This window comes from Dicentrarchus labrax, unplaced genomic scaffold, assembly GCF_905237075.1.
Source record: "Dicentrarchus labrax unplaced genomic scaffold, dlabrax2021, whole genome shotgun sequence".
Lineage (NCBI taxonomy): Eukaryota > Metazoa > Chordata > Actinopteri > Moronidae > Dicentrarchus > Dicentrarchus labrax.
In genome coordinates, this window is record NW_026136705.1 from 17,995,057 (window position 1) to 18,022,530 (window position 27,474).

The following is a 27,474-nucleotide window of genomic DNA, read 5'->3' on the forward strand; positions in this document are numbered from 1 at the left end:
ACGTAATAATGGTAAAATACAAATTAAGAACAACACAGACAACATCAGGAAAGCAAAAATGCACAGCTAGCACATGGTTTGAAAATTAGGTGATGCATTTGGCAGACAGATGGTTCAGTATCATATGATGACTGGATAACATGACCCTATTACCATATACATGAGAGCTTGCAGAGTTGGAGTCACATCAGAGAAAAGGTCTGAAGAGAAGTCTTCCAGTTTTGAGGGCTGCACTGTTGTTAACTTTATCAAATCAAAATATCTCTATTTGTTACTGCACTTTGTTATCGCTCCTTAGTCTGAAAGCTACTTAGTTTCAAAACACAATGAGACGAGACAGTGTTTAGCCATTGCATAATTAGCCATGCCAGTACATATGGCTGTTTCGTGTTCAGGCACGTGCTTTGGGACTTGTCTTGGCTTAGCCAAGACAGGCCTCATGCTGCAAGAAAAGGTCAGCATATGGACAGCATTGGTGGAATTACAATACAGTGTTGTGATGTGATAAAAAGCTTGTCAGGTGAAGGGATGAGTGAAGGATTTACAGCTGGTGGTTTTATTCCACAAACAGAAACCCCAAACCCTCAGGAACTGTCTTGCAAAATGTTTTTCTGTGTCATGCTCCATGATGCTGAACGGGTTTTCAAGCACACAAACCATTTAACTTGGCCTTGTTTTCATTCTTTTTCTTTTTTCTTTTTGTTTTGATGTAATATTAGAAGAAATTTCACAAATGTATGCAGAGTCAGCCCTTATATTCTGAGTGTCCAACCAGCTCTGTCCTTTGGCACTTCACACAATGGTAAAAATTTAGAGCAAACTAGTTTTAGCGGAATATCAATAAAAAGCTATAATCAAAAAGGTCTTCTTTGATTGAGTGGGTTTATGTCTGACAAGACCAGGTAATTGTTGCTCAAAGATTTTTAGACAACAAAATACCGGATTGAAAGGCTAAGGGCTTAACATTACCTCCATACAATATGTGTGTAAATCTGAAACCTGAAAAGAATTGTGGCAGGGTATGAGCAAAGCATAGCTAGACGAATAAATAAAACTAAACAGCAAATACATTCAGGCTGCACTCAGCATATCACATAATGCATTTAAAGGCTCGCTTTTGTAATTTGTGGTATTAGTGTCAGATCTGTTACACAAGTTCTCATGAGAGGATTTTTACTTAAGCTTCTCATAAAAGTATAATTTGCAATTTACTGTACATAGTATACAATCTCTGAGTGAAATGATAGACTGCTGTGTCATAAAAAACATAAAATGAACTCTAAAGTGCATGTGATGTTTTTTGTCAGGTATTGTGAATGTGTTATGAGCCAGGGCCCATGCGAAAATCTCTCAAAATGGGTTCTGCCAAATGATTTCTCATGATTTGTCAAAGAGAACACAAATTGGGAAGAATTGGCTTAATAAGAGAGCACACGCATCTTCTGTAACAGCACTGGAGACAATCCAGTGACAGTAAACAGCAGAAAGCTGAATATACCAGAACTTAAAGCCAAAGAATGTGAGAAATCAGAAACCTGAGGAAGAAGCAACACTGGTCAGGAGTCTCTCTTGGGGGGTTACTACAGGTGGCATGCAGTGAATGCAGTTAATTTGAATAATGGAAAAAATAAAAGAAATTCAAAATACCATTTAATGTGGATTCCTGTAATTTCTTAGCTTCCAGTTTCACAGTGAACCACTTTGACCAAGTTATAAAAAGAAAAAGAAACCTCATTTTGAACTATTTTTCATTGGGACTCGGTTTTACTAAAGAAATCTCGATGAATACTGTTGACCATGTGTTCTGTGGGTTATCCAGAGTCACCAGGACACCTTTTTTGAAAAGAGATTGCTGATGAATTTTTAAAAAGGTCTTTTTTCAAAACCATGACAACCACAAAAAAAAATAGTTTCACAGTAGGGATGGTAGCAGAAATTGCAGAGGCAGAGATCTCAAAACCTTGACAAATAAAACAGATCTGTATGGTGATCATACCGCAAAATTGTAATTTGGGTGAACTGACCCTCTCAGTAATATACTGACATGCTGACATTCAACATTGGTGTCAGATGTAAACTCTGAGCTGTGATGGGAACTGCTCATAACTGCATATTGTTGAGCTGAATGTGGACACTATTGAAGAGAGCGAGAGTCATCAGGATCTCAGGATAACCAGAAAACATCTGTGAAATCCAAAAGTTAAGAGGCTGTAGTGAAGTTAAAGTGTGGTATTGATCCGAGCAACCACCAAAGAAACATCAGAAGTTTCAAGGACTTGGCGTTGGAAAGTTTAACTTCATCCAACAAACCTTTCATGTACACTGACACACACACACACATGTGCCGGACAGGAAGTTAATATCTCTCGGTCACATCTCTGTGCTGCTCGTAGCTCATTGATGGAGGACTGCGCTGAGATAAAATCAAAGAACCCGAGATTAAAGTAGGTCTTTGGGGCTCACCAGGCAGGTGAAAAGAGCAGCTGGTGATGAATGAGTGGATAATATTTAATGTTAATTGGGAAAGTGAAAAAGTACCTGCATATGGCAAGAACTTAAAAATCATACAGTCCACATACCCAAACAACAAACTATGCCACTTGCCAGCGTCTTAAAAAGTGACAAATATAAATATTCGAAAACAGTTCATATGAGTTGACATGTTTTCTGACATGTTTCCTGATTTGCCACCTACATGGTTGAAGTGTGGTTAAAAACTACATTGTCAAACAGAACTGCTGACATGAAAAGGGGTCACCCATGTTTAATTAACAAGCTTTGGTGAGCCAGTGATCCACTCAGAGCGTTGGATTTCCTGTACTCTATCTTTAACATCCTAAACATACAGTACACTAGTTTTAATACCTTTTATTTTTCAATGCACATTGTACAATTCAGGCTTTATTAAAACAACTGCATGGCTTTTTTTCAGTCTGGTCCAAAGCAGTGTATTTAAAAACTCCATGAGGCTCCACTCGTATTGGGAGAGGATTGGTGTGCTTCTGATCAGGGAGGCTGTCCCACAGTGCATGTACCATTGGACTATGTATTGTCCTGGATGTTCTTAGCAGCCAAACCGAGAAGACCAGACGGCCCAGCCTGAGGAAGGAACATGTTTTCATGGAGGTTCATGGGCCACGCTGTCTACTGAACACAAAGGTTTCTGCTAGCCTCTTGTTACATGTGGCTCTGGTATATTCTTTCAGTTTATCTTTGAGGAAAGTTTTGAACCTCCTGTTGTCACACGTGTCGGCACTTTCCTCTCTGTGCTGGTGTCAGCAACATAGTCCAGTGAAAAATAACAGCAGAGTGATTTACTGTAGCTTTAGTTGGCAACGGTGGGCAACTGCAGAGCAAATACTGCCAGTCAGCTCTGCCTGTTGGTTCCCAGCAGTTCAGTCCTCATCAACTTGGCTGAAGGTGATGATGTTGCTGCTGGCCTGACAGGCCGCTCACCAGCTAGGCTAGCCGCTATCCAACCGTGGGCTACAGCCCCATCAGCTGCATCCTTCTTCCTCTGGCTCTCTGTGTTGCGTTTCTTTAGCTGACAACATAAAATTGGACGTGCTCTCCAGTAAGAGAGGAAGAGAAATAGCTCTGCCTGTTTGTCTGCTGCCATTCATTGATGTCAGAATACTGTATGCAACTGTATAATTAAAGGATGAAAAATGGGGTCTTCCAAAACAGACTAGTCTAAAATATTTGCATGGTAACGATCGACTATATTTAAAATCCTGGAAAAAAATGAAAATTTACCTGGTCAAATTCTTAATTCTATCTGTTCTCTACTGTTTCCACCTAATGGATAAATGCAAAAAAATGTGCAAGAGCAGCAATAAAACTGAATCTGTCTTTTTGCAAGTTTTTATGGCAAACGTGTTGCCTATTTACACACCTAGCAGTTACGGGGCAACTTAATCATTCATTTGGAGTTGTCTCTTGGCAATTGTAAGCCACCATTTGACAACTGGCTGCTAAATGCTCCATTATATTCACTGGCAAGTCCCTAACTTGTCTGTCTGTTGTTTGGTGGTGGTGCGACTGTGAATGATGAGGGCAGTGATAGTGGGTCAAAACAGTAAAGTTGTGCACCAGCAAACCAAAACAATGAGCTGAAAAACACTATAAAAGCTATGTGAAGCTATAGAAATCTACAGAATTGTGTGATAATTCTCTATGGGTTTGTACCAGTAACTTGTTTCACATACAGGTAGTCATCCATTGCTTTAAAAATATAAAAAATATTGATTACAGCTGCTCTTCTTACAATAAAAAGAGGGAAACCAAAGAGACTTTATACGTGTAATACTGTAGGTGCAAAAAGAGAACAAGTTGTTAAAGTCTAAGAATAAATCAGAAAACAGAGTAATACTGAAATTGAATGCATGTTTTGAAGAATGTGGCTGACAAAATAGTTGAAAAACAAATTCTTTCTTTTTCTTTTTCATGCTCTTTATGGACCCATAGTTGATGTTTAGTTCTTTTATGCCTCAGGCCGGCTCTGACTGTGGACGTCACCAGTTTGACAAATACATGAAAACAAGGTAGAAAAGAGTTTTCCTGTAAAACATCCCACTGAATCACAATGTTAATAAGATGAATGCTTGATTCTTATGGCCTGGAAGGTGTAATGTTTTTCACTAAGTGTGACTGAAAATATAATCACTGATAGATTAATCTGCTGAACATATCGACATTTATTTTCCTTGCTTGCGACTTCTTCAAGCATCAAATTCTTAATAGGCACCATGAATGGTTTATGTCATTTTTTTCCAGTCCATTGTCAGTGACTTTCAATTTGTATCTTTTATGCATGCCACATTAGTGATGCTACCCTGGCACTAGTTTTCTAGCTTGACCTCAGATGTGTGCATGAATCAACACAGCAGAAAAATAACATTCAGGTCTGTCAATATGTTTTAGTGCCAGATTTCTAGGTACAAATTTGTTTTTCTATCAGGTGTGATTACACTTCCTGTCTCCCCAACATGCAGGTGCCACGTATAGTATGTGCATGCCTGGCAGCAGCTGACTTCTTGCTGTCGTAATTGAAGCCTTTTCAAATAGCACTGCAGACTTGTGAGCTACAACTCACTTTCAGTGATATGAGCTGAATGTTTGTTGGAGGACTCACCAGACTTCCTCAGCTGAAGTAGGACGGGTGAAATGTCAATCTCATTTAACAACACATGCTTTAAATTACAACTAATGACATTTTGAATGGGTCAGCTTGCACTTCCCATTGGATTGAAAAGAGAAGTTAGCTCCGCATGTTACAAACACCGGAAAACATTTATTCAGTATATGGATTTTTATCATGCTTGTCTGCTTGAACAGACTGTACTCAAGCGTTTTCATCAACATGGCCATTAACTATGTCTATACAGGTTTTTTTTTACATTGTTCTGACGATTTCCTTTCTAAGTAGCAGCCTGTCTAGTAGCCTGTGAAGAGCTTTCTCTTACTCAATGAACAAGCCTTGTGGGTAGACCTCTTTGCAATTTCCACTACTGTCTGAAAGCATGTTTAATATGGGAAAGTAATGTTGACATTATTCAAAAGATAATAAAATTATCCTCTGCTGAACATTATGTGAATATTGTGAGGCTACTCTTGTTTATTCATAGACATGTGACTGCAGGGAGTTTCAGTAGGTTTAGCTGGCTCTTGAGAGTTGTATAGGACTAGGATGCTTCTGTCTGTTTGTCAAATCAGTGAAGCAAGTTATTGGTCAGATTTTCAGTGGCTACGAGGGAAATAGATATTGCTGCCAACTGTTCATCTTTTTGCAAGGGTGTTTATCCAGTTCAAACTGCCCCTCAAACCAGATTAAATCTTACTGAATATCTTTTGCAGTTAATATATGACATATGAGAAACTATTTGTGTGTGTCACAAGGCTACGAATGATGCATGCACTCAATAAAGTTGTCATCTGTTGGTAAGCTTTTGTTTGGGCGTGGAGATGAACTCAGGTCAGGACAATTCACATTCAAAATGCACTTTGTGGACGCGTTGCCTCAGGCAAGCCAAACCTTCCGTATCCCCCCTCCTCCCCAACACACACACACACACACACACACACACACACACACACACACACACACACACACACACACACACACACACACACACACACACACACATTTAGGATGCACAACACCGGCCCTGGTCTGTTTTCTCCTCTATTCCTTCACATTAAAAATGCCGTTCTGCTCAATCTGGCAGCACATGCTGCCAAGCCTACCAGGCTGTGAGGTTTACCAGCAGATACACCTCAGTCTATTTAGGAAATCTAAGAGAGAAGCAAGTGCAAAGTACAAAGTACAATTAAGGCATTGTCTTATATTAACTTAAAAGAGATTCTGCACATTAGAATTCTGGTAATGGTACACTATATCTGTGATTCGGTAAATGTACACGTTGGATCCACATGATCCTGTGATGCTGTGGCTTACTGGCTTTTCTACTGAGTACAGCAGGCAGACATTAAGTCTGGTTAGTCCTAGGAGATTGACCTTTGAAGTGCACAGTGAACTGTAAAGCAAAGCAGATGATTAAATCAGAAAGCTGTCTTAGCTCATCATTATAACAGTGAACATTGAGTAAATTCAAGTCTAGATTAAAGCTGCACTGCGCAAAGGAAGACATGAATATTGACACTATTGATTATGAAACAAAAAAAAAAAAGGCACAATTATTATCTCCCTTATAATCTATTATGTAAAATGTTTGTCTTTTCACGGCATAACTTACAAAATCACATCCAGTTGACCGGCTGCAGCTTTTGAAGGGCTTTCGTTTCTTTGGGCATTCTGTGTTTGATCAGAAAACTTGGCATTTTGGATGCACAGCATTTGAGTAGTCAACTGTCTGTCCACTGCCAAGTCATACCAGGGCTGCAAACATGCTCAGATCAGGAGTTGAAACAGACGCACAAAACACAAAACCAAAGGACATGTAGCCCCCCAGGAAAGAAAAGTGGCTTTGATTTTTTTTTATGCCACAAATACCCCTTCTGCTGATTTAACTTTAGCCTCTATGTGATTTTTACTGAAATAAATATGTCCTAAGAGCCCCTCCAAATCAATGATACTTGCTTGTTTTAACGGACATATTAGAATAACAAATAAAAAAAAAGTTAAAAAGAGCTGGAAAGAGGTAAAAGAGAGGAAAAAACACAGTTAATTATGAAAAAGGGTAATTTCCAATTTGACCCTGGAGCCTCGAGCATCTTCAACTAGAGTCTTACAGACTAGACCGCGCATGATTCTCAATCAATAAGATTTGATTAAGCATTCAATTTAATTTATTTAAAAAACCAATCAGAAACAGATGCGCCCTTCATACATATCTCTTTAATTCGTGGGTTTGGGACTGATTATATAACCACCATTAATCAGATGTATCTTAACTGCTATACTATGTTTTACATGACTTCAGGGTTTACCAAATAGAAAAACTAGTTGAATGAAAAGGAAACACTTTTCATCTTTTAATTTTCTTTGAAGCAAAGCACTCAGCGTCATAAATACCACTGACACAAACACAACGTTTGAATGATTTAAGCAGCACCAGGGTGTAACACATCAAAGTGCAAATCTCAATCTTTTGCTGATACAGTTTGCTAGACATTAAAACTTTAACTAAAAATAAAGTTTGCTCTGATTTATTTGGCTTTATAATATCAGTTTTGGTGTGTGGGTTTTCAGTTCAGACATCACCGCTGTAAAGTTTCTTACAAAAAAAAATAGACTAATCCCGTCATAATTAAACTGCAATCTGAAAACGGATTCCTCATTAAATTAAATCTAACATTCCAGATGAACTTAAAATCAATATCACACTTTTCACATTTGGCCTCTAAGCCTTTATGTACATTTACAGTCTTCATCTACATCTCTGTAGGTATACATCCAGGAGTAGATTAGGAAGGATCCATCCTGCTTGACTGTCTCTCTCTGCGTCTGCCTGAAACAAACATTCTGTTTGTCTGTCTTGTTTGCGGAGTCGTTTGCATGAATACACTTCTGCACATCCCTGCAACTCCCCCTTCCCCCCAATCCTATTCTTATTTTCTCATCCTAGATTGCCCTTAATTTCTCACGTCTTCTCTATTTCACCTCCCTCCTCCTTTCATTCTCTTTCTCCTCCTTCTCTTGCCGCAAATCCCTTGCTTCTTCCACCTCTTCACCCACTGCTGCCTGAGGGTTTTGAGAAACTCTTACATAATGCACTTCAAATTATCACAATGCATGTATTATGGATATGGGGAGACACAGCAGGCATTTTAGGATTCGATAAGGAATAAAGGAAAGAAATTACCGATCACTTGCTTCACAGATTAAATGGGTCAATCTATCATGCTCTTGGTTATTGAGATTAAAGAAAATTGTTCTGTCAGTTTTGTGTGTGTGTGTGTGTGTGTGTGTGCGCGCATATGTGCAAACTTGTGCTATTGAGTCATCCCCCATCTCAGCACTAAAGTACTGATAACAACTGGGTGATTGTGATGACACATGACAGTAGTTCTTACATTGTCTCGGCTGTGCCTCTTCCCTTATAAAACAGCATCACTCTCCTACATTTTATGGTGAGGGATTTCAGTCTTTTTCCACTGTTATCTAAATGTTGGGCTGTCTTCCTCTGTTTTAAAGATTGTGTCCATGTCATTTTTCAGTTTTTGCATCCAAACCATTCCTTCCTTTTGCATCCCTCTCTCCAGCCTCCCAGCCTTGTTCTTCTCCTTCTAGCTGGTCTGAGCTCCTCCTGTTTCCTTCATCCAGCTTTCTGTGTTCAAGGGAATTACAGAAGTCATGCTTCAACCCAAAATATACAGGACAGTGTCTGAGCACTTCCAGAGCACTTAAAACTGCTGAAAACATCCCCAGCAGTCATGTCCAACCTTCACTTCTGCCTAAATACTCACTGAGTTAGACAAAAAAAAAAAAAAACAGTAAAACCAGATGATGAAAGAATCATATGGCAAAGCCTCGACACATACAGAAAATCCCCCAAAGCCCCGCAGACACTCTTCCCCCATGCATTATAGATCAGTGGCAACTCAGCTCCCCTATGGACTCTACATGAAACATCATGATGAAACTAGACTGAGTGGCTAATATTTGTCACAATGGGATGTATAATACAATGTCAAATGCAATTTTAAAGCATGATTCCCAATGATTCAATATCAAGTAAATGGATTAATTCAAATCAAGCTAGCAACAGAACCCCTGTGTCTAATCTCTTCCCCTTTTCTTTCTGAGCTACAGCTTAACACTCCTCTATTTCCATTTCTCCTGCTCTGTGATCTCTTCCTCTCGCTGCCTCCTTTTCTCCATCTCCTCTGTTACGCACATAAAAAGGTTCCAATAGGGTCGCTGGGTGGATGGTATGAGCCTGTCTTCAGCTGTCTGGTTTGGAGAACCTTTTTTTTTAAACTGTGCATCAGGAAGCTGGGAAAGCTCCGCGTGATGAAAGAAAATCTGATCAATCTGACAACCTGTTCAGCTGGCTGATCTCCTGTTTTGATTTTAATGAATTAAAATCAAACACCCAAGTGCCCTCATGGCAAAAAACCTTAGTCGGGAGCATAAATTATAGTAGAAACCAGAAAGTACTGAGGATCTGACGGTACCTACTGGGTCATAGTGGAAATGAAGGGCATAACTGTGTTTTAAAAGTGATGAGCAGAATATTAAAATCTATTCTAAACCTGCGAGTTGAGGGGTGATGCTGGATCCGAGTTAGGGGATTTTTAAATCTTAGTTTCTACAGTCTGTGGGCATACATGCTTGAGATATAAGTGAATGCAGGAATAACAAGTGTTATACTAGAGTAGGAAGTAAGTAAATCAGCACCTTTTGAAAGATTGGTTACAAAGAGATTCATATCAAAAAGAGCAACACAATTATAAAAAGGACTTCCAACTGTGTCTCACACCTTGTTTTATCTGTTGTGCTTTTTCTCTTGCATATTTGATGTGGTTTTGATGGTCTTCTGGTTTTGTTTCTTGTATCGTTCTTGCATGTTGCAGTCTAAGACGATCTGAAGATGATCTTGACAACAGCAAATGAATCATTGCTCAAGGAGGAGGAAAACCATAAACAATGAACAAGAAGAGAAGTCATTTTTAACAAGAGCATTTACCCATTCATGTAGACATTCCCAATTATGCATGCTCAATGCTCAATGCTAAATTGTTTCTCAATTTATTTTGGAAGAATAAATCTCATAAAATGGCAACAGCACGCAATTACAAATTAAGTGAAATAATGCTCACTTTTAACCATATATGTCACTTTGAAATATATTTTCAATGTGAAAGCAATTTGTTATTTCTGCACCATTAAACAAAGTAAGATTAATTTACACTATATTTTTACATTAAAGTGAATTGGAAGAATTGTAGTAGTAGTTATATCACCTGATATTTTAGGAAAATATTACAGTGGGCTGATATAACTCGGCTTCATTCTAGCTGACATTTATCAAAACAAATCTCTTTTTGGACTTTTTCTCTCCACGTTGAAAGATGACTGCAATAAAATCAATGTACATCATGGCCCGATTAATTGTCCATTGCTTCAATCGCCGGTTAATGTACATCTCCTGACAATTGTCAGTATAGACAGAGCAGTGGGATGGTTTTCAGAGAGATTCCTTGCAATAGTCTGCTAACAGCCGTATGTTCTGTCAAGATGTCTCGAAGCAAGACAAGGAAATCCTCCATACTTATTCACTGGGAGACACTCTGGATTAACGTGTCAGCTGAATGCCTAAAATGTTAAGATGTGAAATGTAGACTTGGGAACTGTCCAATAAACTATAAAGCTGAAGCTGCCCGTTAGCAACTCAACACAAGCTCTGTGTTTCATACATTTGTAAATGTTTGAGGATACTGTATTGACTTGCACTCATTCACTGGGGGCTGACAATATAACCACTACACACCACACACCTCTGGTAAATCTATACCAATTTATAACCAATTTTAACCAGGAAAAATGGTGTGTGTCTGAGCTTTCAAGAATTGTTCCTTACAAGTATAATTATACCAGATCAGACATACACATGTGCATGGTTGCTCTTTCTCTCTGCTGTATGAATATTTTAGTCACGTTTTCATGTTTTATCAATGAAAAAACAGCTAACTAAACTACAGCTAAGAAAGAGCAGCGGTAGTACATTAGTAGTAGTATATTGATGCCACAGAGGAGCATTGGGAGAAACAGAGGTCTGGGAAAGAGAGAGCCAGACAGAGACTGAAGAGCTTTCTCAAAACAGTTATCTCTACTTCAGTGTATACATAGCTACCACACTGCCTCCGTTCTTCTTCTTCCATTCATATTCTTTTTTTTTTTTTGTGGTAGGACACAGAGGCAGCACTGTTGTAACATTACTGTCCAAACGCAAACTAATTTGGCATCCATGTTCAAACACTACAGAGACATCACAACCAGAACACAACCAGTAAATTTCTGGTCTATGATTAGTAGATTAGTCTACTACAAAGACTGTTCTCACCATGGACGTTAGCCAGTCAATCATCACGGCAGCTGGTCGACTAGCATTATTTTGGTTGAGCAACCACATATTTGAAATCTAAACGTTAACTTTCTCACCTCAGCTTAAAGCTACAGTAAGTAATGCTGGAGAAACTGTTAAGAGACGACTGGATTTTTAAAGTATCCAGCTGAAAATATATATAGTTCTACACAGTTCAGGAAAATAATGATTTTCCCTGAAAACAAAACAAACCAGATAAATACCTGTCCCTCAGTTCTTGCCATTGTTGAAAAGCCACACATTTCAGGGCTTATTACAGGCCTGTGATTGCTACAGATACCGAATTTCTTTTTTTTTTTCATCTGATCTGGTGAGACCAAAGTTGATTTTCCAGCCTAGGCTAAACTATAAAGTTGTATTCTATTCTATTCTATTTTTCCAGGGTATTTGATCGATTTATTTCAGTCGGGATGTAAAGAGAATTTCAACAAACATGACAAAAAATGCTTCTGAAATACATTACTTACCCTAGCTTTAATATGTTGGCACAATAACAGTTGTGGGAAGAAAATTTGAAACAGTACTGAGTCAGCCATCACCATTGATTGAGGCGAAATGCATGCTGTTTGTCTACCTCAAATCAACACAAATCATCTTCAAATGGATCTTCTGTAAAACGGGCAGAGCAGGAACATTCCGACTGTACTTGGCTGGATGTGGACTTTGAATGGAACAGTTGAATGGGTGGTAACTGATGGCGTTTCACAAGTACAGACGAGAACACAGACCTAAAGAGGCCTTAAGTCTGTGTTTCAGCACCATGGAGAGACACATGAAAAGACTGGTTTTCAGCACCATGGACAGAGACAGACTGGGGGCAGCTAGATGTGAAACACTGCACTGAGTAAAGAGTGTTTTTTTTTTCAAGCCTCAGTATTAACTAGGGAATATTTTAAGCATTATTTTTGTAGAGGCAGAGAGCTTTAGAGGAAAGTAGCTGGAGAAGGGGAATGAGAGGGAGGAGAAGAGATATGATGTAAATAAAGTCTCTGTGAAGAGAGTCTCTGTAATATGTGATCCTGTATAACTCTCTTTGAAGGTTCGCACCACCTAAGCTCCTTCAAAGACAAATCTCAAGGGACAAAAAACTCTGCCCCCCACAACTGTACAGGGCACTTTTCACATACTCACACAAATACAGCACAATATGCCATTAAGATGAGTAGACGGACTATATTCTTGTGTAAAAATGTATCGTGTGTCTTTCATGCAGGCACACATCTGTACGTCAGAGTGCCTGTGTATGATTCAAAGCTTTTCTTTAAAAAAAAAACTAATTTCAGGGGACAAATGGCTCTAATGGCTTATGAATGCATGCGTGCGTGATTGGGTGTCTGTGGCACAAGCTTGCCAACGTACAATAGGACATGATGAGAAAGAAGGCCCTTTAAATGAAACATTGAGGTCTTTGAAAAGACAAAACAGAAAAAGCGAGAAGGCAAAAAGGTAATGTAAAATCCCTGTGTAGTCCTAATGCTGCTTGGTTACATGACCAACATGCATCAGAGTGTTGATTAGCATGAATCACAGATATCTCAATGCCAATTCAGTGTCAGAATAAGAGTGTGTACTATAATATTTACTACAGTATGACTTTGTAGATGCAGTTAGTCATCACTCATCACCAACCTAGCAACTGATGAAATACTGCGGTCCAACACTCAGCAGTCAGTTTATTTTGTTCACAGCAGGAGCTTAAATGCAAAGCTATGACAACTCTAGCGGGTAACTTTAGCCCTCTACTCTTGCTGTGACTGTTTATATATAAGTCAGGTGTTTTCCAGCGTAAACTGTTGAGTGGGTTGTTTCAATCTACAGTAGCCGTCCTTTGAGTTCACAACTGTCGGTTCAGTGTAGAACTGCTGAGTGGGCTGTTTGAGTTGAGAGAGATCAGCTTTAAGGTAGAAATGTGAGTGGCAAAAAACAAATATATAACTCTTTCTGGAGAGGTAGGCTATGAGGAACCTAGAAATAGATAGAGAAAGGATAACCCACAACATCCAAGAATACCTTGAATAGAAATTAAGCTATTTTTAATTAAGTTTTAAAATTAAATGTTTCATTATATAGTCTTATCTGGTTATTAGCTGGTCTAGACAGGTGATTGAACCAAAGATATGTCGGATGCCCCCGTGCAGGCAATTATTTTTAAAATTGTGGGCAAGATTGACAGGTGTACTATGTGTCCTGGAATGCAAAATGAACTGCTGGGCCTGGTGGTGTCATGGTCCCAATTCAGCAAAAGATCAGCATAATCACCCTTTCCTCTAACGTCCAAGCCATGAGTGCTTCCCCTTAAAAGCACAAGGGGTACTTGAATCAGGCTCTGTGGACAGAAAAACGCGTTTTGCCAAAGGGTAAACGTAATCTTATCCAATGTGATGATTTTTTATACAATACCAGTGTGTCCGCTGTGTGAGATTTATGTGGGACAAAAACTGCCACAGTTGCTGTTGTATTTTGGGGCCACGTGGCCGTATGCACTCACTATTACTCAAGACTGCAAGTCTTATATTGAAAAAGGTTCCTTCAAAGGTAGGCAGGAGTAAAAATGAAAAGCAGCAAAGATAAAGATGTTAAACTTGGTTGTGTGGTTACAACAAGCAACTCTCTTTTTAATAAACCTTAATCTCCTTCTTATCCACTCAAATAGTGGGAAGACTTGTATTTGATTAGATTAAATCCCCTGAATGAAGCTATCTGCATAGCATAAGTCAGTCACCGTGCATTAACTTTAATAAGATAATGATTAAAACGATTGCTGTAGGTGACGCTACAAACAAATAGAATCACACTTGACATATTGCTCCTGATGTACACGTGTGTTTCTTGCATCTTAATTTTTTGAATTCCATTTCTTAACAGCTTAGATACATAACCTTGGTTCAAGGCGACTCAGAGCTATGAATAAGCTGAACCTTACCTAAAACCTTACCTAAAAATAATCCATGTGAGAGTGCAGAATGTGGGAGTCTTTCCCTGAAGATGGGCTTGCATTCAAATGCTCCAGTGACTATTGTGTCCATCTAACGGAAAAATAAATAAAATAAAAAATATTTTCCCAGGTGAACAAATACAAGGAGAGGTTCATAATGTTTTTAAATGAGAGGAAAGTAGTTGTTTTGGTTAATCCTCAGCGTATTTTGCTCATCGACTAATAAGGAAGAAAGAGCATCCTACTGGCTGAAAATTTCTGCTGAATATGCAAATAAATGCATATTTCCTGCCCTAATTGTTGCCTTATAAAGCACAAAATAGCCGATCAGCACAGTGTGGCAGACTATACTGCATAAGATATCCATCTTTTAGTCTCACATTTGTTCTTAAGCAGTCTTTAAAAGTCAGCCACTAGGGTGAGATACATGTTTCAGGAATAAATTTCAGTAAACAAACAGTGTCAGTAGACTTTAATGAAGATGGGCAAATGAGGCATTAAACCTATAACTGTGCATGATTCAGTAAAATGCATGAAAGGGGTTCATTTTCCTCAGAAAAGAGTTGAATTACAACCCCCCCACACAAGTGCATTTTTTACCTGAAGTGAAAGAGTACTTCCACGCTTTATGATTTGGCATTATGCTTCACTGTAGCTGCATGAGGCCTCCTGGGTAATTTCACACATCAGAACTGGTTCATCAACATCAGTATAGTCAAGTTTTCAAAAGGACTCACCTGTGCTTATTAACCAGCTCTTATACGGCAGGTGTGAGCCAGCCTACCTTTGAACTTTACTTTACTTTTTTTTTTTTTAAATATTCAAATTTTTACTTTCATTTTACAGACCGGAAATCGAACGCATACATTACACACATACACAAATGACATTGAAAAAAATGTAGACGTGTGCACAAAAGCAAACAAAAGACTATGAATAAAATATTTTAATGTACACCATAACACACAATCCAAAGGAGTTCAAATACGACCTTATTGTATCCCACAATCCCTCTGGGCCACAATCAAGGTGCTTTAATGTTGCAGCAGCTCTTTACATCCCTATTAAATCAATAATCTCTTCTAACCAACTGCTCAAGGTTCTTATCTTCCAATCGTAAAATTGTTTTTGTTTCACAGCAAGACAACCCAATGTTACAAATCTAGTTTTCCTCACAAATAACCCATCTACCTGGAGGGTCTCTGTGAGGGCATTATCACAGAGAGTGCATTAGGGCGCTTTACTGGTTACTTTTTTGAGACAAGAGACAGACAGCAAGCTGTTACAGTAGTTCTAATAGTGTAAGGTATCCATCAAGCTGTTACTATAGCGTAATATAAAGCTGTGAAGACATAATTGGCCAGCTGAGTCTTCAAATTCACTGTCCCTGGACTGGAAATGTACAGGTTAAATCCCTTTAACAGCCATCACTGTGTCCACCAGCAGCCAGATGCCCTTCAGCAAGATATGAAGCGCTCTGGCTAATGTTATCAACCAGAAGCTATATAGAGCCTTTTAGTCATTTAGGTTGCAAGCAGGCTTACAGAAATAGATTGGCACCCTAATCTAAAAGGGGGCATTTGGTCGGAAGCTACAGATTATGTGGTGTGAGTTCACTTAAATGTCTACTTTCTTTATTAAAGCCATAAAATTACTTTGGAATAGTCTGGGGTTCATTGATGACAGTGGGATTTTTTTTTGGGGGGGGGCCCTCAAAGCTCTCAGGGTCAAACCATGAAATGCGGACACGCAGCACATAAAGACATGAGTGCAGGGTGAAACAAAGTAGATCTGGTCTACCCAGGATTCCCCTACAGAATCAATATCACACACATTTACATTGTTATATAAATTCATAGTAATGGAAGTTCTAACATGGACCCACGTTAAACTGAAGTGCAGAACGACCCTTCCCTCAGAATATGACGGGGTTCACCAGGTTTTAACCTTTGTTATGAAATGGAGCCATTGCAAAGGGGGCGGAAGCTCTTACCCGAGTTCCTCAGCTTGCGGTTCCTGAACACCGAGATGATCACCAGCAGATTCCCCAGCACGTCCACCACGGTGGTGAAGATCAACACGCTGGCCAGGATTCCTATGACCCAGGCGGGGCGGGCACTCCCCTCCGTGGCCAGTGTGCGCTCTAGCTGCCCCAGCCGTGGCTCTGTCCGGTTCTTTATGAGTGTGAATGTGTCCGGCATCACTGGCCCACAGCCCAACGCTGCCTTCAAGTCCTAACCGTGCTCTATGTCCCGCAGGTACCGCCGGTGTGTCCTAAATGAAACTTGGAGCGCACCTGGGTGACTCTCCGAGTTCCACGAGAGCGCACGTCAAGTCTGCTACTTAAAGGAGATATGAGTTTGTTGATATTATGCGGGGTGACCTATATAAAGTTACATAGACTCTTGTCCTTTCGCACAAAACTCATCCATCCATGTGCCACAGAAAGCCGATCGGACATGCGGCGTTGCCACACCTCCACCCTGGTAAGGAAAGGTAAATTATTTGTCGTTTCAAAAATATTTCATCAAAGTAGGTCCAGACCACTCATATTTAAAGTCTCCATCCCCTCGAATGCCCCTAGCTTGCTGGTTGGCATCTCGAACTCCCATCCGTCTGTATGCGCCCACGTTGGTCAAAAAAAAAAAAAAAAAAAAAGAGAAGGCTATTCCTTTTCTAAAATGTCAAACCATCGCACCGCCTCGGGAGTCCCTCCTGATTTAATTTGCTATTCTCTGCAAACGGAGGAACAAATCGTCCTCCCTAGCCGTTTGTGATGCCCTTGCCATGCGCTGAACTACGACGCAAACGGCGTTGCGCGTTGCGAGGCGGCACTGTGGTAAATATCAGAGAGAGAGAGAGGGAGAGGGGGAGAGAGAATCCTCACGGTGTGAGCACGGAGAGACACACGGCTTGACAGACAACAATTTTACCTGGCTTCATGTGTCTGTCCCTTTCTCTCGCCTCCCCCTTTGAGCCTCTCTCTCCGCCCCCCCCCCCAAATACCACGCCGAGGTACGCGTGCAAACAAAGATTTCCCTCATCTTCCCCTGGCCATTCCCAGCGTGACTTGCCAAGAATCTGTCTTTGATCTCAGCACAATGCTCGGAGTTGCTCTAAGTGTACACGCAGCGGTGGGTCGGCACGGGAAGTCCAATCAGCACACTGTGACTTATGTGGAGCATTTGTCACAGATGAGCCAGAGAACATTTTGAAATCACAATAATATGCTGTTCAGTAGGTCTGTTGCCTGAAATCATATGTTTATGTCCTGATTTATTTGGTTTATTAAATCCCGTGTTAATGCATGCACCTTTAAAAAATAAAAAAATATGAAAATAACCAGTAAAAAGCAGCATTTTTGGACTCTGGACTATGATTCACTTTGGTGCACGGTGCAGTCAGAGCAAGTGGAGGTGGCAGTCTAATCCCATTCATCCCTTGACGTGCATGGGTAACTGGTGGCAGCAATGCAGTCGAACTCTCCTATCAGATCCAGTGGATTTATATGTCATCGATATTGTCAGTGCCAGTGGTGACACATTGAGGCCAGCGCCATTCACTTGTTTAACTCTTCACCACTGGGCGTATGGCTGCAGCGGATGCCCTCAAGCACAGCAGCAGGAGCAGATTAGAGCAGCCCAGTGTCAGCCTCAAAGCAGGGTGATGTGTTCCACGGGCATGATGTGATGACCAGGAGACAGACAGCTCTGGCTCTGAGGTCAGCCAGATTGGCACAAAGACACACACACACACACACACACACCAGCAGGAGCAGGGACTGACACAACTTCACACATGTAGAATAGCATTGACGATGCAAAACATAAATCTACTAATTGAAAACTGCAAAGCTCTGATAAAGCTGCGCTGACTATGGTGGACATGCTTTAAAGATTTTCTGAATCTACAGCCAATGTGATTACTGTGTTTGCCTGCTCTGAAAGACCCTTCAATAACCTTAAGCACTCATTTATGGCAGTGGAGCATATTGTACGGTGGGAATATTAGCAGGAATGGGGAAGTGGATGGATGATGCTCTAGCAGACCAGCCACAAGAACTAGGTATCAGCGCCGTCCTCTATGAGAACAAGTAACATAGCTGCTCCATATGGCAATGTTCATTTTGCTGTACTCCACAGGAAAACATGGTTTTATTAATATTGATGAATCTTTGTTGGCTCCCTCAGAGCCGTTGTTCCGCAGAGAGTTTGGTTAAAATCACCAGATGGTGCCACCAAAACAAATGTCTGGAAGTAGGGTGTAAAGACACAAGGGGAAACTTGCCTGGCAGTACCACTGTTTATATTTCCTTGTGAGTGTTTTAATAATGGAACAAGCGTAGCCATTTTTCAAAGACATCTAATCTTTTTGTAACACCACTTATTGGGATGACAAATGGGTTTGGAGGAGAAGGATGTCTTGAGCAGCATTCAGTAGGGATACAGCATGTAATAAAAACTGTAATTCATTATAATAAAACTGAATGGCAGTGATTATTTTATTAACCACGTGGGTCAATCTTTGTTATGAATAATTTATTGTCTGTATATGGGGAAATTAAGAAAATGGTGCTATCTATTATGCGTAGACTGTCTGTTTTCTGCAAGTCTGCAAGATATACTATTTAGCCGTACTAGTGGCAATGTTGGTCAGTCTGAAAAAATAAAAAGGGCACCAGCTGCATGCGGTCAGAAAGTGGTGATGCAGGTCCAAACCCTGCTTAGATTAAAACTGTATTATTTGACTTATAGCTACATAACTACAAAACCTCTGCCATAAAAGCACACAGGGGAATATTAAGCACGTAGAGGCCGGCTTCTTTTTCAGCATGTATGGCACTGTATCTTTTTTAGTCTTTTTAGTTACAAAAGGAGATGCAGTATAGCTGCACCAAACTCTGTTTAACAACAACTTGTTGCCATTTATAACTGCAGATTTGATCAATTGTTGTAATATTTCTTTTTAATAATATTGTTATTTGCAGATGACTTACTACCTTCAGCAACTGTTTTATTTGGGAATGAGAAGCCTGGGAATCTTCATCAGTGATAATCACTCAACATTTGAAGCTGGATTAGAGATGATTTGTTAGAATGTCAGACACGTAGCCCTTTATAAAGGGCACATGATTAGAAAGTGGTATCATTATTTGGGACACAGATAGTTGATTTTGTTATATTAAGTGGTTCTTTTGAATAATTATTGGGATTGCATAATTGGTTTGTCTCTCAGCTCATGAAAGAAGCACAAAAGCACAGAAATACCATGTGAAATGTGGTGGAAAATAACCCCTAAACCAAGAAACCAAACGAAAAGAGATTTTGTTTTAACCTGGATTTGGAATTGCTGCCATAGATTTTATTTTAGAGATATAGAGGGAGGGAGAAGAAGCTATTAATCAAAGCCGTATGTCTGCAGAATCAACAAACGGTTTTAATTTAATTTAATTGTTAGCAAGGGTGTCTTCAGGTGTAACATCAACAATTTGTATTGGTGGATGTTTGTGCCTTTTAGATGCGCTAGGATTGTTCTTACATTCGAGTCATCTGATGGACTATAAAGGTTACTACCACAGGCATTTCACACTTGCACAGTTCAACAAGGACCTTATAAAAATCTTACAGTTGTAGCAACTTCAGCAAATCTAGATGCTTATTCTGCTGGTGAAAACATAAAAACCCCCTGATGATCAAAGCACAATATCGAGCAGACCTCCTTTTTACCAAAATCAGATCTCAGCAATCTCGAGGGTGACAGCGTACCAATTCCTCAGAGCTAAAGCAGATAACAAGCTGAGCTCTCAGGCCCATGATGCTGCCAAATTTCTCAGCAGCATTTTGATCCATCATTCTGTCTCACCTTTGTTTTAGGCAGCATTTCTTTACAAGATCAGAACAAACTGGGGAGCATTGTAATAAAGTCCAACACGGAAACACTAAAGCCCCCCTGTTAAATCAGCATAAAAGAGCTCAAGCCAAGACTTATGGAGGGTAAAATAAACATATCCCTGATAATGCGGATTCAGCATATTGGTCTTTGTGTAGTTTGCAGAAAGTCACCATTTTCCCTCCAAAGAAATGTCCCAAAGTTTGAGACAATTACTTACTAGTCTTTTAATACCATATAATGATAATTTAATACTAGATGAGTTGTAGTACAATCCAATCACATTAATGCGCCCTCATCACACAGAAAACCCAATAAAGTATGTGGCAGCAGATCTTCCCTTTCTCACGCATTGCCGTTTTCTAGGCATATGCCAGAGGATTGCCATGTAATAATCTGCGGGAGGGGGGGGTGATGGGCTAGGGCTGGTGCACAGCTTCCTCTACTCAGTCACACACAGCTGAGGGCGGCTTTCTGACGCGAATTCATATTGTCATACATAGACATGACCCCTTACCATTCAATTTTCCCATCCCCCATCCCTTGGTTCAGCAGTGTAGGCATATTGTGTCCAATTGCACTCGTAAGATTAAAGAATTCGTGAATAATAGATTTGATGAAATTGCTTGTGACAGTGTCTGCATTTGTAACCATTATGGTCATGTGAGTGTTGTACGTGCATGTATGACTGTGTGCATGTTTGTGTGTATGCATGTGTTTGTGTCATCAGAGGCAGATGTTAGGCACATAGATTAGGTCTGGCTGGGTGTGTAATCCTGGTGTTACCGAGAACAGCGTGGATTTATAATCACCCACACAGTTACCCCTCAATAAGCAGAAACTAGGGAATGGTAATCTCTCTTACTTTTCCCACTTCTCTACTCATCTCTTGACTTTCTTACATGATCTATCCCTTATTCTCCTCCTCCTTTATTTGACATCCTTTCATTCCTTTGTCCATCCTTTCCCTCTCCTGATGTGCCCAGCCAGATCTGGAGGAACAACATTGTGGGAAAAAAAAAAAAACAGTGAAGAAGAAGGAGAGAGAAAAAATGGGGGTTGTGGGGGTAGAAAGAGGTTTTAAGTGGCTTAGCTGACTCTATGGTGTAAATGCCAGATGGTCCAATAAAAAGCCAGCAGAGCTAAAGGGACTGGCAGGTCCTCATCGGTTTCCTCTGATGCATGATGAATAAACACAACAGTCACTTTGTTTATTGCTCTCTCTCTCTCTCTCTCTCTCTCTCTCTCTCTCTCTCTCTCTCTCTCTCCCAGTTTCTCTTCCCTCACACACCCTCGTATTTGCCTTTGGTTTGACCCTGTGCCTGTCACTAGGACAGCCAGCATGCTTGGAATACGTTAAACAAGCAGGATGGTCATCAAAAGAGTGTGCCAGAGAGAGTATGTAAGTTATTGGGACATGTTGCATAATCCTTGTCAGAATAATTTAATAAGCTGTGAATCTGGGTGAATAAATTGCTCGTAGTTTTTACTCTCCCTCTGACCAGACAGCTGGACTATTTCTACCTGTGTTGTGTGGTTTACGTTTTTTGGTGTTGATTCTGTGTGTACCACACGTATGGCTGGAGGCAGAGATAATGTTACGCAAGGTTTTGCCCGTAAGGATGCATGTCTTGTAAGTAATGACTCCTCTTTTTCTCCCTCTAAAAGCCCAGAATGAAGACAGCATCGCGACAAAAAAACAAAACAAAAAAAACATAAATGAATGGGTGGATTAAAAGGAAGGTGACATGTCACCTTCACCTTTTAGAGACCTCTCACTTGAGACTTGTTTAGCATATTATGCTAATTGATCAAATCTAATTTTCTCTGTTGCCTTGTTGTGACAGGCAGGGGTAATAGATGAAACATAAATTCAGGTGTTGTGATCACATTGGAGAGCAAAGCAAGCTGATTATTTTTAGGCTGCAAAGTCGGTAACAGGAGTTTCAGAATGTCTCCCGCAGTGACGAGTTTCATCAAGTTTTATGTGCATTTTACACAGTAATGCATGATTTTTTTTCCTGGGCTGAGGAAAATAAAAATTCATCTCCCTTGAGTTCTGCCTTGTACCTGTTTGTGTCTTTTGTGGTTCATGGTTCCTGCAGGGAGAGAGAATAGAACTGGAACAAGCCAGCCAACATTTGACTATGAGCTATTTCCATCTATTGCACTGACACAAACTGGCATGCACTAAAAGATATATGAAGTGTTTCCCTCAAAAATGATATCCACTGTTCAAAAAAATGTAACACTTACTCTGACAAAATGATTGCTGTCGAGAAAGTACAGCTATTGCTGCAGCTAGTGGCTATCGTAAAATGTACACTTTGTAAATAGTTATTTTAAAGGATGTAATGACAGAGTCTTGAAATGTTTACAAATAATTTTAAGCCACATTTTTCTCTCCCAGACCTGATGGCATGCATGCCACCACTGAATCTTGACTTTTCTCAGTGCATTCATACCTACATATTATATGTTTAGGAGTGGGCGAGTGGTTATTCTTGTGTCAAACAACTCTGCTCTTCCCCCATGTTGCGCTGCATCAGAGAAACACACATACACTACTTTGGGAGCAGGCGTATTAATGTGAGATCATACAGCAAACACATATATACACACTCGTATGGTACACGCACACACACACGACACACACACACACACACACACACATATACACCTCGTCCTTAAATTGGCCAAAACATGTTGCATGTGACAGGGGAAACGGAACACAAACAGGATTAGGGGAATGTCTGGTTGCCATGGGAACGCTTTCTGGCAGACAGTCGGTGTTTTTACAAGGTAGGTAGGATGATAATAAGGACAAAGTTTGTGTGTACTCCACAGGGGGTGAGGAAATAATCAGAAACCACAAAGGTTCCACGATGCATCTCCCTGTTAGTTACAGACAGTGCGTGCAGAGCGTAGACGTGGAACACACTGACCATTGCCTGCCTTCGACCTTTTGTCACCAATCAAGAAATTAATGACTGGTCACCTTTTGAGGATGTAGATAGAGCGATTAAGAAATGCCACCTTACACGCCAGTAGCAGACCTTGCCGCATTCGGTAATTAAAGCTGCTTTACTTTGGATTATGAGCAGAGGGGCATGTTATATTAATCAAACACATACTGAGGCTGTGGAATTTGGATTTCACTTTTCATGAATTACTGAAGGCTGGTGGACAAGACCACCAGCCCTCAGCCCTCACAACACATTTCTGCACAGCTCACAGACACGTGCTTCTAGAGATGCACAGTCTGCATAATTTGATCATAGCACTGGGTCAGTGTGGAAATAAACCCACAGGAACAAAGAGTACCACACAATAAGCAGCAAACATCTATTCAAGAAATCATATCCTGAGGCAAAAAAAGGGCATAATAAGTAACTGTTGACAGTGTATTACAGCCAAAACAATCTTAAACCATGATCATAACACTCTTTTTAAAATAACCTCAAATGATTTCAAAATAAAATTTATTTATCATACATTTTATGCACTTAAGATACAAGAAGACATTCCCAAGCCTTCATGTCTCCCCAGGACATCGATGACTTTAAGCTCTGCTAAATGAATCTGCCAGATTTCAGTCAGGAGGGAAAGAAAAACATATAAGAGGCGTGACAAGACTGACTTGATAGGATTAAATATTTTATGGGTATTATTTATCTCATGTAGTCTCCGTTGAGACATAGCTCACCTGCTACAGCACATCAGGTACATAATTCACCCGTAAAACGAACGCCATTTTCTTTCAAATAAAGTATGAATCTGCTGGAGCATATTCTTCAAGTCCACACTGGTATATAAACATTAGGCTTTGTGACCTGAAATAGCTTCCGATAGATTTAGAAGGTACTTTACAAGATGATTCAACTGCAATTGATGGTAATAAAGTAGCAAAGCATGACAGCAAAGGTGTCTCACGTGTTCGCAGTGTTGATTCACAGCATTGAGGTTCTAGGTTTTAAATTTCAGCCTGTTGTTCTGTTGGCACATTCTCACAGTATTCCCGGTGGGTTTCCTTCTGCAGTCCACAGTCATGCAGGCCAGCTGAACTGTAAACTGTAAAGTGCCTACAGGTGTGAATGTTTTTTCTTCCGTGTGTTAGTCTGACCTGTCTGGGATGTTTCTCTGCCTGTTGCCCAATGCAATGGGACACGCTTCAGCAACCCACCTACAGAGTAGAGCTGAAAAGGAATGACTAAAGAGGATGAATGGACATATACTGTGAGACATGGATACATTAGTGACACTTAGCCTGATCATGTCCATGTTAAAGGACCAGTGTGTAAGATTTAGTGGCATTTTTGCAACGGTTTGTCCGTTCTGGGCTACTGTAGAAACATAGTGGCTTTTAATGGAAGGTGACGTGCGGCATCTGTAGATATAAAAGGCTCATTCTAAGGTAATAAAATCGTAACGTTTTTTAAGTGATACAAAACAGTTATGAATAGTATATTCCATTTCTGCCAATAGATCCTCCTACATGTTACACACTAAACCTTTAAGTCAGTTGGTATGTGGCTATCAGTGTTGTTTTTTAACAGTACTACTAGTACTCCACAGTTATTCTGGAAAAACTACATTCTTGCAACAACAACAACTTTTGCTCCTGTTGGAACAAATTTTTTTCACTTCACGACAAAGGCTATTCAAAACATAAAATAGCTTTTGAAGGCATTTAAAAAAAAAAAACTCTTAGTAATTTATTTGAATCTTCAAATAGACCTTGAGTGTCTTAAGTGCCATAATTCTTAATAGGCCTCCAGTGTTACATCTTCATTTAGATACATGTACAGTATGTACAGTCTGATGTGGAGGTAATATCTACTCCTTTCTTGAGGATTCCATTTATATATAGTATTTATGTCCTTCTCAAATGAAACAAAAGGAGTTACGTTGACCAGAGGAATCTACTTATCGTTCTGAAATACTCCAAGTTATGTACCACCTGTTGGTTCTGCCTGTGTTTCAAACTTGTTCAACATCTAAGTTTAATTTCTTTTTGTGTGTGAACCGGGAACACAGCAGCACTTTATATGTGCTATCAATGAGGCAACCGTGTGTACATGTCTCGGCTGATTGATTCTGTTCTGCACAGCTGTTTTTCCACATATTTCTCCAAGCTGGCGTTCACCACATGAAGTATGAAAATTCATATCACATATTAATACCAGGTATAAACTGGGCTTAATTCTGTCTGAAGCACTGCTTTGGTAATATATACAAGGTACATAATGTCCATTGAGAGTAATATCAGGATGTGTTTATACCATTATTAGAGTTGCATGAGTAAAACAAAAAAGATTTTCAATATACATGTAATATGAGCCATATACCCTTAACACTTCTGTTTATAAAGGCTCATAAATAATAAATGATCATAGAATAATTAATTTTTTTTTTTGATTAAATAAAGATCTCCTGGTATCAACTAATGGTAATCCTAATAGCATCTCTGAGGCTACGTCTGGGATGTGTGTTCTCTCAAAACAACCCCAAGCTCACATCAGTAAAAAATAAGAAATGCATTACACGGTTGAGCTGACAAATTGATTGTGTGTATGTGTGTGTCTGTACGCGTGTGATTCAACAGAACGATATATGAAATGCGTGATAACATATGTACATTGGCATCGTCTAAAACACAGACAGCCTGGCTCTGTTCATATTTTGATGTTAATAAATGTTGTGCTCCAGAGATTCTATAAATAATAAATGTAATAGCATTGATTCACAGCCAATCTCAGCTAACTCTCATGCAGCTCAGGTGAAGGCGTCTACAGAACACATATATTTCCTCTTATTCCACCAGCTTATAAATGAGCCAGGGGATTGGTGGTGGATTAGTGTTTGTTTCTTACAGCGGGATAATAATGCTTGATGATAAAAGGATATATGGTAATATTCTCCTTTAATTATTTTTAGGTGGTGGACCAACGGTGTAGTATTATAAATGTCAAGTATAATCAGAGAGGGTCATTGCCTCTCTTTAATTTATAAATGAATATTACATCTATTAGTTTTAAACAGTCTTGTGTGCTCATTTAAATCCATCCCAGTCTGTTGTGGGTTCAGATTTGGTAGAGGCTCTGTTTATTCGCGTGGCTCTCCTGGCTCTGAGCGACACCAGGTTCAGTAGTCTCTCTAGCTCGTCCCCAGAACCTGCCAGACTGCTGGAACCGAGCCCTCCACGATCCTCTTGCGTTCCCCTCCACTCCCCTGTTTGTGAGTCCCACGCTCTGAGAGGGGGCAGGAGTTGAGCTGGATGCAAGTTGATGCCTTGGGGGCTCGACGGGTATCCTTCATAGGCTGGTCGGGTTGGGGGTAAAGTATCATAAAGGCTCTCTGTGTCTTCTGTTTGCTCTGGGTCATGGCTGGATTCTCGGTATTCCTCGTAAACAGGCGAGGAGCTGTCTTCGCAGCTGTCATGGCCCTGCAACTGCTGACGGTCTCTGTGGTCCTGGCGCATCCCCATGTCTCTGCTCCTGTTGCCTGTGTTCTTTCCTTCCCTGTCGTGCCGTCTCTTTTCTTCTCTGTCCAGGATGCATTTACGCTCCCACTCACCCGACTGATTCCTCTCCCACTGGAAGGTCCTCTTCTCGGTCTCCCGTCCCCTCTCTTGGCCCTTGTCACCGCCATAGCCCATCACTCTGTAGTCCAGCTGGAGAGACCGTGTACTGCCTCCTCGTCTGATGTTCTGCTGGGTGTCACTGAGGTCGTAATGGGATCCCACCTCTGGTGGACGCAGACGTGACGGTGACAACCAGCTCGAAGTCTGACTGGAAGACTCCCAGCGGTATGCTGAAAAGCCAAATAAAAGAAAAGAAAGAAAAACATCATGTTAAGCAGTTTGGAATATTTTCAGAGACCAATAGTATGTTTTAACAGAACAACAAGAAGAGAGATGGCCTACTTAAGAGAGTTAAGAAAGGGATTTCAGTTAACATACTGTGTTAGGAGCCTGAGGCTTTATTCCATGGTCAAACTACTGCTGCCAAATCACTGGAAGTACGAAGTCCTCACTTGAAAGAGTGTGTTATGTTACAAACAGCCTTTCTGCATTGCACA

At 40.2% G+C, this 27,474-nt stretch overlaps 2 protein-coding genes across 2 annotated transcripts in view; both read right to left on the bottom strand.

The window, feature by feature from the left end:
• The window catches only part of mtnr1bb (melatonin receptor 1Bb), a 40,483-nt gene extending 23,043 nt beyond the window's left edge, over positions 1 to 17,440 (bottom strand). The window contains exon 1 of the mRNA XM_051402159.1: positions 16,499 to 17,440. Coding sequence (XP_051258119.1) covers positions 16,499 to 16,706 — 208 coding nt within the window. The 5' untranslated portion in view covers positions 16,707 to 17,440. The remainder of the gene's footprint in view (positions 1 to 16,498) is intronic.
• Positions 17,441 to 23,739: 6,299 nt separating this feature from the next.
• The window catches only part of LOC127364576 (protocadherin Fat 3), a 63,625-nt gene continuing 59,890 nt past the window's right edge, over positions 23,740 to 27,474 (bottom strand). Inside the window, exon 53 of the mRNA XM_051402208.1 lies at positions 23,740 to 27,207. Within this exon, the coding sequence (XP_051258168.1) occupies positions 26,447 to 27,207 (761 nt within the window). The 3' untranslated portion in view covers positions 23,740 to 26,446. The remainder of the gene's footprint in view (positions 27,208 to 27,474) is intronic.